This window comes from Megalopta genalis, chromosome 2 (genome assembly GCF_051020955.1).
Source record: "Megalopta genalis isolate 19385.01 chromosome 2, iyMegGena1_principal, whole genome shotgun sequence".
NCBI classification, from domain to species: domain Eukaryota; kingdom Metazoa; phylum Arthropoda; class Insecta; order Hymenoptera; family Halictidae; genus Megalopta; species Megalopta genalis.
Window position 1 is genome coordinate 20164567 of NC_135014.1, and position 15495 is coordinate 20180061.

Genomic DNA, 15495 nt, shown 5'->3' on the forward strand with positions numbered 1-15495 from the left:
AATGTATTAACACCATTTTTACGAAAGAAGTCGAAGAACAGCTTTCAAAATTCTAATTACTCGTTCTCTTTACCAAAGGGATTAAAAGACACCTCTCAGAATTCTAATCTTAAATTATTTATTAAGTTTCATCACGTTTTCTCATTTGACTTCTCAACTTTTCCTACAACGATTATACAATTAATTACAAAATACGGGTGTAAAATAGTGTTAATGCTAAATGTGCAATGTTAAAAATACGGAAGAAAATTAAGTAATTGTATTATTTAAACGAACGATTCTCTTTGAAATTTTGTTCTGCTGCTAAATTAAACGATTCATTAGAATCAAGTTCGTTAGTTATGTTTTTTATCATTCCAATTAAGGTTTGCTATGATAGCAAAATTTGCAAAGAAAATTAATTTTAGCAAATGCACCAAATTATGTTAACTTCGATACATTGTTGTAGATGATAAACAATAAATTGTTGCATTTTCCTATTATTTTTCTTACAATTGTTCGCATATGCACTTCTAATATTATTTTCAATCATCCACGTTTCAATAAAATTATTTTTTCAGATATTAATATACCTTTTAATATTAATTTATTTTTTAATATTAATTAATTCCTGGAAAAAATTGTCACGTGTTATAACTACGTTATTTCATATAATTATAATTTTCTGTCATCAATGACAGGTCCACGATTGACAACTCTCGCAATCATAACCATCTACCTTAATTTCGCATAAAAATCTGCGGATTTCTACGCAAAATAAAAGTATTCTGCATTAATGCATATGTCAGGAGTCACTCAGAACTTTCGTTCCGTCCTTAACAATTTTTTAAAATAACAAGTGGTACGTCAACATTACTACACGCTTTTAATCATCTTATTTTTCAAATCGCAACAACACTCATTATTTTTTTATTTGGTTCGTCATAAATGCATGAAATCCGCAATCTGGTCGCAGCAAAGAAAACGAAACACATTACTTTTTGCCTGTTAACAAAAATCGGACTGCGTTTAAGTGGCTATCTTCCAGCGGATCACACAGTACACTTTCCCACAGTTTTGTCACGGAGTGTAGCTAGCCGGCTACAAGCTACCAACACCTAGCCACCCCCGAAGGGTACTACGGAACCACGGAACTCTGAACTCGCTGCGACGAAATTGTTAATTTTATACACCCCCGCGTCACCGGCGCGTCGCCCACCTGAAACGGAGTCGCTGCGGGGTTGGATCGCGCGAACGATGGCTCGCCTCCGCGCCGGTTTTTGAGCTGCTGCTGATGAACCCCGGTTAATTGGGTACGACGCGCTGCGATGAATCGTTACTAATTTACTATAATGTCCATGGAAACTCGCGACACCATGGAACGCGTTTAAGAGAATGCCGAATTCCGTGCAACTTCAAATTGTCACTGCCCGCGTTATCGGCGCATAATGCGGAGCGATCGAAGTCGCAACAAACTTCGTTGACGCATCTCAATATTTTATTTTAATATATTAATATTAAATAAATATAATAATATTAATTATTTTTGCGCGAAGGTGCCGCCTTCACGTTGTTGTCATTTATTGGAGCTGCAATAGTTTTTTTATTCACTGACGTTTCTATGCAACGATGCCTTTTGGAAATGATTTGCTAACGTTACTACGAAACAATGCGCCTGGAAAATGATTTGTCGACGTTTATATGCATTGATGTTTTTAAAATTTTATTTACCAATGTTTGTAAAAAATGATAATCTTGGATAATTATTTGCTAACGTCTGTATGCAATGGTGTTCTTGAATAATTATTAGCTAACGTTTCTATGCAACGATGCTCTCGGATAATTATTTGCTAGCGGTTTTACGCAATGATGGTCTTGGAAAATGATTTGTCACCATTTTTATGCAATGATGCTTTTGAAAAATTATTTGCTAACATTTGTATGCAACAATGTTCTTGAATAATTATTTGGCAACATTTTTATGCAACGATGCGCTTGAATATTTATTTGCGAACGTTTTTTCTTTTGCATGGATGGTGGGCTTTGACATTATTGTAATTGTAAAGGATCATTATTGTAATGGATTTGTACTAGATTAATCAATTAAAATTGTCTGCACTTATTGCAAGATACAGGAGCTAATGCAGGGTATTTATTATTTTTCTTGATCATTTTAACGAGTTAGGAATAGTAAGGCAGAATTTTTCAATTTTTTAAACGTTTTTATTATTTTGCATTCGATCCGCTCAGTTTTGCTATAAATACTATAATAAAGTTATTCGTAATATGATCGAATTTCAGAAATTTTGGCCATATTTTTCATCTTTTGTATTTGAACTTTGCATTTCTACTTATTTTTCTTATAAATGTAAAAAATTAGCAGACTAATTATTGTAATGCACATGATGATTATATAACGTATGATTAAAAATTGTCAGTACTTATTGCAAGGTACAAGAGCTATACGGAAATTTATTACTAGATTGCGGATTTGAACGCAAAATAAAAATGGTCTACGTTAACTGTAAATTATTGTTAACTAAACTAACTACGGTAGCTAAAGTACATTAACTAAACTAACTGATATAACCCTGTCACAATCTCGACATAACCAGACATTTCTTTTCTTTTTTAATAATTTTAATTAGTTAAAAAACGTACAATGGTATTTTTAAATTCTTTATAAATCTTTTCTGTTTCACATTTGATCTACTTCTTTTCTTTTCATGCGCGCATAAAAACCGCGGTCCGTCCATTACTTCTTATTTAATTATTTTGACGATGTAGAATTAATATAACAACATTTTTTAAATATTTTAAGTGATTTACTCTTTCCCATTTGATCTACTCATTTTTACTATAAATACATAAAATCGAGAAATCAAAGCAAACTTCTCAAATCGTTAAAGAAATCCTCCAGTAAAACCGTGCTGAAAATCTTCAAAATTTAATAAAACAAGGAACACTTTCACAATTGCTTTTAACTAACATCTACGAACATCTTTTAAATAAAAAAGAATGAAAGAATCGATTTACTTATTGTTAGTGCATATTAGAATTAAAATAAAATTTAAAGACCGATAAATAAATTGTCATCCATATATAAATTACGTCACACAAATTGAAGTAATTTATTTCTTATTTTAAAATAAAAATTAAACAGTTAAGAATAGCACAAAAGTACAGTAACACAAAGATCTATTCTGTGAACTAAGCTGGTAATCACGACACTCGCATGTGGATGCTATGGCAGTCGACGTCTGAAACTTTCGAGTTTAACAATAGTCCTGTGTTCCTAACGAATCCGTGGAATATGGAAATCTAATTCCGCAAAGAAAGATGCGAAGTGCACGAAAGGGTGCAGATTAAAATTCTACTCCGTTTCATCCGAGCATCGAATCAAACGGTATTGAAAGTTGAGCGTCGAACAGTATTGGAAGCCAAGCAGGGGACAGTACAGCATCAGTGATGCATCAAACAGTAGTAAAAGCACATGGAAACATTCGACTGATTGCGAGTTGCATAGTTAAGGAGAATTATGCATGCGTTTTACATCATTTCGCAGTCGCTCCTCTTCGAAACGCGGCCATGAATTCTTTAATTCGGCTCAAAGTTTCCCTCGTTCCAAGTCAAGAACTGTGCAGCATTAAATCGAGAGGGCCGAGTATATGCGACATGTTCTTTTATTTCAATGGCGGGAGGAATTAAAGCAGCACGAACAATGGACAGAGAACAAAGGACAAAGAACCTGTTCCGATCTACAACACAAATTCTGTCTCAGCTTCTTGATTAAATCTACGCAAAAGAACAGATCGCAAGTGTTCGTTTCCTTTGTAGCTTTTATTGAATTTCAAAATTCCGGACAGACGAAAGCGGAGAAACTCGCACAGACCGCACGCTAGGCTGTTTCTTATTTTTCGACTTTCTATCTGTTCTAGTTTTATCCCGTTCACCAAACTTGTGACGCTTCGTGTGAAAATGCTGCGTGAAAAATGTACTTTTTATACTCAAGCTTTTCGCGTCATTTATCAACGTTTACGTGCAACTGCGTTCTTGAACAATTAACATCTGTATGCGATGATGTTCATGGGATATTAATTGTTAATGTTTTTATGCAACGATGGTCTTGGAAAATTATTTGCGAACGTTTGCGTATAGTAACGCGCTCGGAAAATTATTTGCAAACGTTTGCATTCAATGATGCTTTTGGAAAATTAATAGCAAACGTTTATACAGAATGATACTCATGATGAATTATTTGGAAACATTTTTATGCAACGATGATCTTGGACAATTATTTGCAAACGTTTGCATTCAATTATGCTCTTGGAAAATTATTTGCTAACGTTTGTACACAATGATGCTCATGACGAATTATTTGGAAACATTTTTATGCAACGATGATCTTGGACAATTATTTGCAAACGTTTGCATTCAATGATGCTCTTGGAAAATTATTTGCTAACGTTTATACACAATGATGCTCATGACGAATTATTTGGAAACATTTTTATGCAACGACGATCTTGGACAATTATTTGCAAGCGTTCGTATTCAATGATGCTCTTGGAAAATTATTTGCTAACGTTTATGTACAATGATGCTCTTGAATAATTATTTGCAGATGTTAATATGCGATAACGTCATATGCGATAACATCCTTGGAAAATTATTCGCTAACATTTCATGCAAACTATGAGGGTTCATAGTTGGGCATCATCATCGCCATCATTTTAAAATGGACGGTGGCCGACAAAAAAATATGACTATTTTTTCCGAAATCTATCATCGACAGAATTGTATTTTCCAACGAAACATATCGAATATATCTTGTCGAAATCAATGCGCCCAGTTTCGATATAATCCCCTCTCCATATTCTGCATGAATGAAACGTGCGAATTTAGTGTGCATTTTGAAAGTACGACATAAATTTCCACACGATATTTGCACACACCGCCTTCTCACTGGGCGTCACAATTTCAAGGAGTATCGTAACGAAACGTGACTTTGAAAATAAAACTGGCGCTTATGTAAACCGAGCGCAACATTACGCAACAGCTCGGCACTCCACAGTGTTATATTCCGTATCAATGCAGCCGGAACGTTCCCGGCCCCGAATTCCGCATTTCAATCACGACAATTTCCACGAAGCAATTTCAAATTTTCCGCAGCTGCGACTTCTGGCCAAGCGAAATCCGATAAAGTTTCGCAACGATAAATCGGCGGATAGAATTAGCGTGCGTCGAAGTTCGGCGTTTCCCGTCGAAATCAACGGCTCATTTATGGCCGCGGGCCGCGTGATTGACAAGCGCGAGCTTGTTTAAGTTCGGGGTCCCGCGGAGTGTAGCCGGCGTAACGGCCCGCTAACGAAGTCCTCGATCGGGAGAAGATCCGCCCTTTAAGTCTGCCGGATCAAGTATTTAACCGCGGCCGGCGTGCCAACTTGCCGCGGCGATCGTTTCCCCTAATCGAATAGAAATATCGGAGAGTATCGGAGCGGGGCCCTAAGATCACGTCCGATCGTCCGGCAAGTCCGGCAAGTTGCGCCGTAATTCCCGGTAGATTAGGGACGCGGGATCGACTAATTTATGGGGGTCGAGACGCTTGCCTGCCGAAGTGCTGAATATATGTGCATGCACGGACCGGTCACTCCGAAGTCATTTAAACCGGGTCACCGAACGCGTCTTCGAATCGGCTGCAGGAGTTAGGCGAAATGGTGGACTGCCTCTGACGAAAGAGGATCGCCGAGTCTCCAATACAACTCCTCGCGGAAAGCATTCGAACAGTTCTCGAGACCCGACAACTTTTTTCGAAGCAGATTAAATCGCTTGACAAATCACCTGATTAAATCACCGGATTCAATCACCTCAAATGTTAAACGTTTGCATTCAATGATGCTTTTGGCAAATTATTTGTAAACGTTCATACGCAATGATGCTCATGGTAAATTACTTGCAACCATTTTTATGCAACGGTGGTCTTTGGACAATTATTTGCAAACGTTTGTACTCAATTATGCTCTTGGAAAATTATTTGATGACGTTTATATACAATGATGCTCTAGAATAATTATTTGCAAATGTTGATATGCAATAATGACCTTGGAAAATTATTCGCTAACGTTCGATGCAAATGTTCTGTTTATGTGGGCGGGTTGAAAACATCCCTTAACCCTAGAAAGATAACCATATGACAACGTACGTAAAAGATAACCATACGCTTCAGAGGCGCATGCTTTTCTAAGGCGTCAATTTTATACTAACAATGGACATTTATTTAAGTTAATCTAGTCATTTTAAAGGTTTGGCATTATTGTAAAAATAAAATGCATTTATATTATATTTTTTTATATTTTAAGTCATTTTAAACTTAAATCACTAGACCTCTATGAAAAATTAACAAAAATCAGCAGTCTTCGCAGGCGCCTCTGCCACGTAGGTTATCTTTCTCGGGTTAAATCTACTCTTTATGCCCAAATATGTGGGCTGGTTTTATCGTTTTAAAATGGACGAATTTTCGAAATCCACGTTTGACACAATTTTATTTTTCATCGGAACGTATCGAATATTACCGTACAACGAAGAAAATACAGTTACTTAAATGTTGCTAGTAAAAAGCTGCCGCTTTTGTTTAACTTGTTTTATCGGAACCGGGGACGATAATTTAAAAAAATGCGTTCTGTGGATCGCGGTAATTTATATGCACCCGGGAGACCGCGGGGCATAGTGAGCCTTGGCGCAAAGAGAAATTCGTGGAACATTTATTTAGAAAATTAAAATTTATGTGGTATAAAGTTATGTACTAGATTGATTTATCAGCAGGATGATAATTATTAGCGTTAAGTTATAATGATTCTTCGTTCGAATAATTCTTTACTGAAATAAATCATTCGAATAATTCTTCACTGGAAAAAATCATTCGAATAATTCTATGTTCGAAAGAATTATTCGAGCAGAGACTGTAAAATTATTCGAATAATAACGATTTAACGATTAATAATGAAATTTAATAACGAATGATTAACGATTGTTTTAACGTGATTTTATAAGAATGTGTTTGTAAGAATACATTCAGGATCAGTTGAATTTCTGGTACTTACGGAAATATAAAATTGTTAAAAATAACAAGCTTTTCGATGTAACATTTGAAAAACAGTTAATTGTGAAAAGGAAGATACAAGAAATGAATCGATATGCTATAAAAAAAAGCACTATACAATGTTCTATCAATTTTATTCAAATCTATTATTTTCCAGATGAATTCCTGTGTGAATAAATTTTTATTCAAACAAAGTCTTATTTGAAAGAACTCTTATTCGGACAAAGTTTTATCTGGATCAATTCTTGTTCGACTGGATATTTATACAATGTCGAATGAAATTCTATCCGTTAGTTTTTATCTCTTATTCGTCATCCGAATAAAATTTTGCCGTATTCTGGATGCAACTGCATTTCTGCATTATTAGAACTACTCAATACTAATAAAAACGACTAGATTCCGTCAGTTTATAAAAATAATAAGACCACATTTATCCAGACAATGCACAATTTTTATTTCGAAATGCACCCGAATAAATAAATATATTCAGTTATTGCTCACGAAACTGCGAGCTTATCGTTATTCTAATTGCAAATTGGTGTAGTTGAATCATCGAATGATATATGAGAATTGGAGAGGCGATTTGAAAATGTATGATATCGGAAATATTGTTCGCAGAAACATGAGTTATTTTTTTCGTAGTATGATATTTTTTGCACAGTTTAAGGAAAAATTATTATCAATAAAAAGCATTGTTACGATTTGAGTAATGATAAAATAAACGATCTGGAATTTACGATTTTACCGAGTTTGATAGTTCTATTGTCAAACACCTGGCATTAGATGAACACTTCTACATCGAATTTAATAATTTGGAGACTGTATTTGATACTATAGTATCTTTTAAACTATTAAATAATTTTTTCTACAATATCCGACAATTTCTTTACAGTATCAGATAATTTTGCCGATCATCTCTCCATGAAGTTTTAAAGATTGTGTAAAAGTTACCGTCGGGGTGCTATAATTTGATGAACGAAACGAACTGAAAATCATGTGAATAAAAACGAAACGAACGGTCAGAATTTCGGCATTATGCCACAGGGTCCTGAAGATGCGAAATCAATTGGCAGTAAATTTCGGCTTTCATTTCGAGATCTCCATTCAAGCATTCTATTCAAAATAGGAATGTATTAGCACAAGCTACCACAATGGCATCTTAGGCGCACGGATCGGATTGAAGTGGTTCATGTTTGGTTACGTAAGCGAAACACAACCTCGATTCTGTACACACACATACACATACACACATTTGTTTAAAGCGAGATCGGCTGCTACCAAAACAATAAATTGATGAAATCGTCGACAATGTTTGTTCTCGTTGTGTATCGTAGTTTGGTCGATTCCCGCGAAGAATTCGACGAAAACAAAAACATGATCTGTTCTCAACGATTGGGTTTTCCTTCTCCCAGTTATCTCCGGTAACAGAAATACCGTATTATTCCTGAAATAATGAACAGACATAATCGAGTCATGTTTTCGCCCGTTAAAATCGAATATTATTTTATTTCCCCGGAGATATTTGTTAAAGCGGGCTCGTTAATTACTTCCAGTGGGTCAGAGTATTAATAATTAACAGAGTCACTAGCAAGTAAATTGAGGATGTGTTTTGCTCGATGGGAAGAATGTGAAATGAAAATTGATATCTGCGAAAGCAAAACAATTAATTCAATTTAAACTCCCGCAGATTTAATAACAAGCATGCCGGTATACAACATAAATACATGCGTTTCAATATTAGACATACATTTATCTGATATTTTCAGGTTACAGCGGGATGAAAATATAAAAGTGCAATTTAATAAAAAATATCCGTTAATTGATATTCTGTTTCCTGCATGTTGATGTGCGCGTGTTCTATTAACAGATTATGCTCTCCTCGGTCATATTGCATCCGGATGCAATTACAAAAATGCATTTGGTAAAAAATGTGTGTAAAAATGTGATATTTCCTAGGCTACCCTGTCTTTATAATCACGTGTTGTAACAGAAAACGTTGCGTGCAATTAAAAGAGTGCACTTAACAAGAAATATCCATCGTTTGTTAAATAGTTTTCAATTAATTAGTTAGTTTTCAATTTTCATTTAGTTACCCACGACTTTCAATAACGGACGATAAATAATTTATAATCGTAACATATAATAACATCTCTTGACTTGCAACAAACATTTATCAAATAATATAAAAGTCAGCTAATAAATCATTTAAAAATTAAGAAGTCTCATTTCTCATAAAAGCAATAATAGTACGCAATTATGGAACTGCATTTAATTAAAAAAACATCGAATATTTCATAGCCTGATATTCCCGAACGCTGCGGAAAATGTAGCACAAAGGGCCGCAGAAAATCCCATTTTTCATTTCGGATGCACGAGCAAATGCCTTCGCCAATTCCCTCCGAATATTCCCAGCCGAGGGTCCCGTTCAAAAAAGAAGCTCCGGCTCGGCGAGCAGGCTTTCATAAGGCGTTCCCGAAGGCGCCGCGAATTAATTGCATCGAATCGGCCGCCTTAACAAGATAGGCAGCGTGCGTGCCTCTTATCCAGCATCCCGGCCAGCCTTTGTGTAATCCCAGCACGCGGATCGAATTTAAGAAACCCGATGGCAGGAAGTTCGCGATCCGGCCGGTAAACTTCGTTCGGATTAGCGGATATACGTGATGATCGCCGAATATCGAGCCGGGAATACCGGCAGAAACCGATCCGATCGATCCCGAAAAACCTTCGATCACCCCCTAAACTCTCTATCCAGAGATCCGACCGTCACTTGTCACCTGTTCCCCTCCGTGGCCCGCGGAGAACCAGCCGGCAGCAAAAAACGTGGACGTCTATCGCGGCGGCAGTCGCTCGCGGATGGACCAGGGACATCGGGGCCGGCTCGCGTAGCCTTGGCTTCAAGAGCCGGCACGCGAGTCAGGCTTAAGAAAGCCGGGTCGAATCGGACAGACAGTCGGCGAACCGTGCAGTCAGTCAGTCAGCCAGTCGTCGGTGGCAGTAGTTCGTGAAATCGTGGGATACTGGCTGTACGCGTTGCCACGGTCCGTCCTGAGGACGCAAGCGCACTCGCGCCCCTTATCGAGTTCGAGAGCAAAAGCGACGGCTGCCGCGGTGGTGTGCTCCACACCTACGCCGGTTGCATAGGAATGGGCGGCGTGGGGATGCGAGGCGGAGAGAAAGAGAGACGGAGAGAAGCGGATAGAGATAAAGAGAAATAGAGATGGAGAGAGAGAGAGAGAGGGAGGGATGGAGAGGGATAGGTGGAGAAAGAGAAGGCAAGAGACGGAAGGGTGGAGGGTTACAGGCGACGGCTCACAAGCCCCGACTTCGGGGGTTCGTTCGCGAGAGAGACAGGGTTATCCTGGCGAGGAGAGGACAGAGGAGGAGGCGGAGGAGCGGCGGGTGCAGCTACGAGTCGGTCGCCGCAGTGTTTGTCAGTCCTTCGTATGGACATCACGTCTGCCACGGCTGATAGTCTGACCCGCGCTGCTGGTGGTGCTGCTGGTGCTACCGCGGCTGGCATTCGCGTCTAACGCGCAAGTTTTGGCGGCATCAATCGCGAAAGAGGCCGGTAGCAGGACGTGTCTCGCGAATGAACGACCGGACGCTCGCCGGCAGTCACGGGATGCGATCACCGCCGACCGGTACCACCCTCGGAGCGTCGGCGGACCGTTTCAGGAGCGACCGGCGCCGGTTCGAAATGTGAAAAAGATCGTGCGGGAAGCGATGTGGCTTCCGTTGATGCTGCTCGCCTTGATGGCGACCGGCTCCGCGTGCCCGGATCTGTGCGAGTGCCATCACCAGACGTCGGTCACCGAGGACACGGACTTGGTTCTCGTCAAGTGTCGCGGTCGTGTGCCGCCGCTCGGCCAGCTGTCCCCGAAGACGAGCAGCCTGTCGGTCGAAGGCGCGGAGGACTACGAGGTGATCAACTTCTTCGACGAGCTGGAGGCGACCGACCCGCCGGACGATTTCGGCTTGATCGGCAGGCTGAACGAGCTGGACGGGAACGATACCCGGTTTGCGGACAACTCGACCGTCGGCTTGGCTCGCCTCGGCGAGCTGTCGTTCACGAACTGTTCCCTGGTGTTCTTGAACGCGACGTGGCGCGGCTTCGAGCGCATCCGATCGCTGAATCTGTCATGCAACAGCCTGGTCGGGCTGGACGACCTGGCCGCGGTCCGCGCGGTCAACATGACCGGCTTGGCGAGGCTCGACCTGTCCGACAACGCGATCACCGGCCTCGGTGCCGGCGGATTTAGGACGCTTTCGGGATTGGTGAGGTTGAGTTTGAGAAGAAACGCGATCGCCTTAGTGCACCCGGACGCGTTTCAGGGCCTCGACCAACTGGAGTTCTTCGACCTGTCGGACAACCGGCTGGCCAAGCTGCCGGACAACGCGCTCACGCCGCTCTACTCGCTACAGAAGCTGGATCTCAGCGGGAACCAGTTGCAGGTGTTGGGCACCAGGTGGTTCGAGAACTTGAACAGACTGAGGGAGTTGGACGTCTCGCGGAACGGACTGGCGCGGGCTGCCTCGGGTACCTTGCAACCGCTGCCGGGATTGTCTGTGCTGAAGCTGTCCGAGAACCCGCTCAAGGAAAGGGACGTGTCCCTGCTGTTAGGTACCGGCAGACGATTGGAGACCGTCGACGCGTCCCGCACAGGCCTCGCCAGAGTTCCGGCCGCATTAACGAGATCCGTGAGAGCTCTTCGACTGGCCGGCAACAAATTGACCACCATCCGCGGCGGCGATCTAGATAGCTATCCCCTGTTGCGGATATTGGACATCTCTGAGAATCGATTGACGGATATCGAGGACGACGCGCTGGGTCGCTTGGAAGTGCTCGAGGAGCTGGACATTTCTGGCAACGTCCTGGTTCGCGTGCCCCGCAGTCTTCCGAGCAGCTTAACCGATTTAAACCTCCGCCGGAACAGGATCCAAGGTCTGAAGCTGAACGATCTGCAGGGGCTGTGCAATCTGAAAACGCTGACGCTGAACGACAACGACATCGGCGAGATCGAAGTGGGCTCGCTCGGCCAATTACCGGTGCTCGAGGAGCTCGATCTGTCCAATAATCCCATTAAAACGCTGCCAGCTAATACGCTGAGTGGACCGAGCAATCTCGCCAAGCTCCGTATGTCGAGACTATCCTCGCTCCAGCGACGGCAGGAAGAGCAGAGCGACATGGCGTTCCCGGTACCTACGCCCGAAAGGCTCGTGCTGCTCGACGTCTCCCAGAGCCCAGTCCTGGCCAGGCAGCTTCTAGCGGACGACGCCGCGTTGTCCGCCTGCAAGAGCCTGCAGGAGCTGGATCTCTCCGCGACCAACATCACCGGGCTCCGATTCGACCTGCCGTACATGCTGCCGCAGCTCAGAATCCTGCACCTTAGCGGGAACAATTGGAACTGCACCGAGGAGCTCTACTGGATAGCCGAATGGCTGCAGCAGCGCAAACAGCTGAACAAAGACCTGGAGCCCGGCCGATGCGCGACTCCGCAAGAGCGGTCCGGATCGCTGCTCCGTGATCTACCATCGCCGCCAACCCCGGTGCTGGCCGTCGCGACGAGCACGGAAGCTGTCGATCACCCGGCAGAGTCCACCACCGAGTACAAATCGTCGCAGGATGCCTCGAGGCCGCCAATCGCCGGTAACGAGACCCGCTTCTTCGAAGCGCCGACGTTGTTCAGGAACGCGAGCGCCGCGCGGCAGAAGATAATCGAAGTCAATCGGACGTCGGCGGAGATCAAGAATTCCATTACGGACGTCGCCGGGCACGAACCGTCAATTAACGGGATGGACGAGCGGAAGAGCGAGCCTGTCTCCTTCATGCTGACGAAACTGGCCGCGCGGAAGCGGACGGAGGATGAGACGGAAGCCGACGCCAAGCACTCGAAGATCCTGAATAGCAACTTGACGAAAGAGAGCCCGCTGCTCGGCGACGGACTCGACTCGAACGCGGTCCAGGAGGAGTTGAACAGCAGAGCGATTAATCCCGACGCCAGAGTGTCCGAGGCCCTATCGGCTGGTGCTCATCCAGGGATGCTGGTGCTCGCCGGAGCCGTGCTGGGTGCTGCAGCGGCGCTGACCGTGGTGCTGTCGCGAAGAGCCACCTTGCGCCGCAGGGACAGGTATCACCGTCACGAGAACATCGAGGTGCACACGCTCACTCCGACCACGGAGCTTTGGTGACCGGAGTCGGAACACGCTCGACTGTTCGAGAGGGAGCGCAGACAGAACGATCAAGAGAAACCCGTCGAGCGATCCTCGTCGCTGATGAGCTGGCCCGGCTCGCTGCTCGGCGGATGCTTCCGGACGTCGCTCGAGCGAGCCTGAGAAGAGGATCAGATCGAAGGCTCCCGACCGTGGTTTCACGTTCGTCCGCGATCTAGATCATCCCGGAGGGCTAGGGTCAAGGTTCAGTACAAACTCGAAGAGGAGATTGTCCCCGCATTGGACCCGGTCCGTCGGGAGGCAGCGCGAGTCGGCGTCCGAGCTTAGAGCTCGTTCGAGCGCTCGATTACGTTCAGCGGGGAATCGATACGCTTTCAGCGGGGGAGGTTGATTGGACGAGAATATTCGTTCCGAATTAAAATTAAACACGCTCACGCGAGGGGTCTTGATCGATCGTCAAACACACACGTTCCCGACTACTTCGAGGATCCAATCGCTGTCCGCGCCGCGCCGCGTCGCGACGGGAGAAGAGAGAAAGAGAGAGAGAGAAACACCGGCGAGAGGAGAACCGCAGGAGGCAATAATTACCGCTGACAGCTGCGATCGATCTCGGGCTCGATCCGGAGAGTTCAATAGCACATAGTGACAATAATAACTGCAACGTGGCCCGCGCGCGCGTCTTCGATGGTCCGAGGACACACGCGTCGTCCGACTCTCGGCAGGTTCTTCGCGCGGTGCACGCGAGCAGTGCGGGACACGGGCCGGCAAGCGGACAAGAAACTGGAGGGAAACGTGCCGCCGTGAAATTTCGCGGTGGTGAATTGTACGTTTGAATGACAGTGCAGGTGGGGACGGGAGAGAGACCGATTGCTGAAGAACTTTTATCGAACGCCGAGGGACTGAGTGAGAGAAGAGGTGTTCCTCGAGAGTACGCGAGCGTGTGCCGGTGAATGGGGATGCGAGAAAGCGTGCGAGGAACGAGCGAAGAGAGCAAGTAGCCCAGAGTATGTATGTATGTGTGCACCGGTTTCTTCCGCGTCTGCGTGCGTGTGTCTGTTCCATGTATGTTGTGCATGTATAGATGGCAGAGAGAGAGAGAGAGAGAGAGAGAGAAAGTGATAGAGAGGGAGAGGGGGAGAGTAGAAAAGAGAGTGTGCGAGAATGATCGCGAGTTGGAAACCGCTCTCGACGGCGGGCAACACCGAGTGTACAGAAACATAGCTTCCGAACTTAATTCTAGCGACTTGGAGAGTTGCCAAGACTCCTCGACAAACAGAACAAAAAAAAAACACAGAGGATAAGAGCGGGAGAGAGCAGATAAGAAATAACGAAGAGGCTAGACATTATCTTTCTTAAAATAACCAGTGTCAAAGTACTGCTATGATAATAAACCGACGTACAAAGATGCACAAGTCTCTGGATTAATTCTTCTGAACGCCTTCCACGGATTCTGATTTTCTATGGGGACGGGCCGTCGTTCGGGGAACGTTTCTTCCGGCCGAGATTTTATACGGTTCTTGGCGCGATGATTAACGCATTAACACGCTCGCTACCTGCGATATGATAGCAGCCGGTTATTTCGTATTAAATGCAACGTTCTTAGAGCATCCGGCAGAGATGCTGTTGGTAAAGTGATGCTTCCGAGTCCTCGAAATATTATGCCGTGTTAGAATTCGAATGCTAGATCCATCGAAGCTCGTTAAGTGTCGAATATCAAGCCCCAACAATTCCCACACAATATAAAAGTCAATTAATTCGAGAAAACGAAACTATACAGTTGAAGTTCACCATGGTAACCGTTAGTTCTACTCTCTTCTTGCATTTGAACATTTAGTTTCCTCGAATATATCGCTAATAAAAATGGACTTCATGATCCAGTCGAAAATGTCATTGTTATGTAACAAGATCGCACTAATCTTGATTTTGATTTCATTTTCATCTGAATGTTTGACTAGATTTCGAAATCCATTATTACCGTGGCATATTCGTTCCGGTTTTATGTAACAAACTAGTTATCGTTATAACACGATTATAATATCAGGAATTGTAAAGGAAACAATAAAAAAGAAAGCAGTTATTTTCACTGATTTGGTAATTCTATAGCGTTGAACAGCGGCATTAACGGAATAAATTTTATTTTCTTCGCGCGGAATACAAAATCATGATAGTCAGACATGCATGACGCTGGTAGCGAATGTGTTAAGTCCCATTGTTGCGTCAATGCAATTCCCACGCGATTTCTTTTC

General features: G+C 43.3%; 2 protein-coding genes across 2 annotated transcripts in view; one reads left to right on the forward strand and one right to left on the reverse strand.

Moving 5' to 3' along the window:
- Positions 1-15495, reverse strand: part of timeout (circadian regulator timeout) — a 439037-nt gene that overhangs the window by 311715 nt on the left and 111827 nt on the right. The window lies entirely within an intron of this gene.
- Positions 10488-15332, forward strand: LOC117220557 (uncharacterized). Its single transcript, XM_033470633.2, has one exon. It carries the CDS (start codon positions 10802-10804, stop codon positions 13265-13267), a length of 2466 nt encoding a protein of 821 aa, XP_033326524.2. The 5' UTR covers positions 10488-10801; the 3' UTR covers positions 13268-15332.

What these genes read in the sequence shown, in the direction of transcription:
- LOC117220557 (XM_033470633.2), top strand. Translation starts at nt 10,802, where the DNA reads ATGTGGCTTCCGTTGATGCTGCTCGCCTTGATGGCGACCGGCTCCGCG.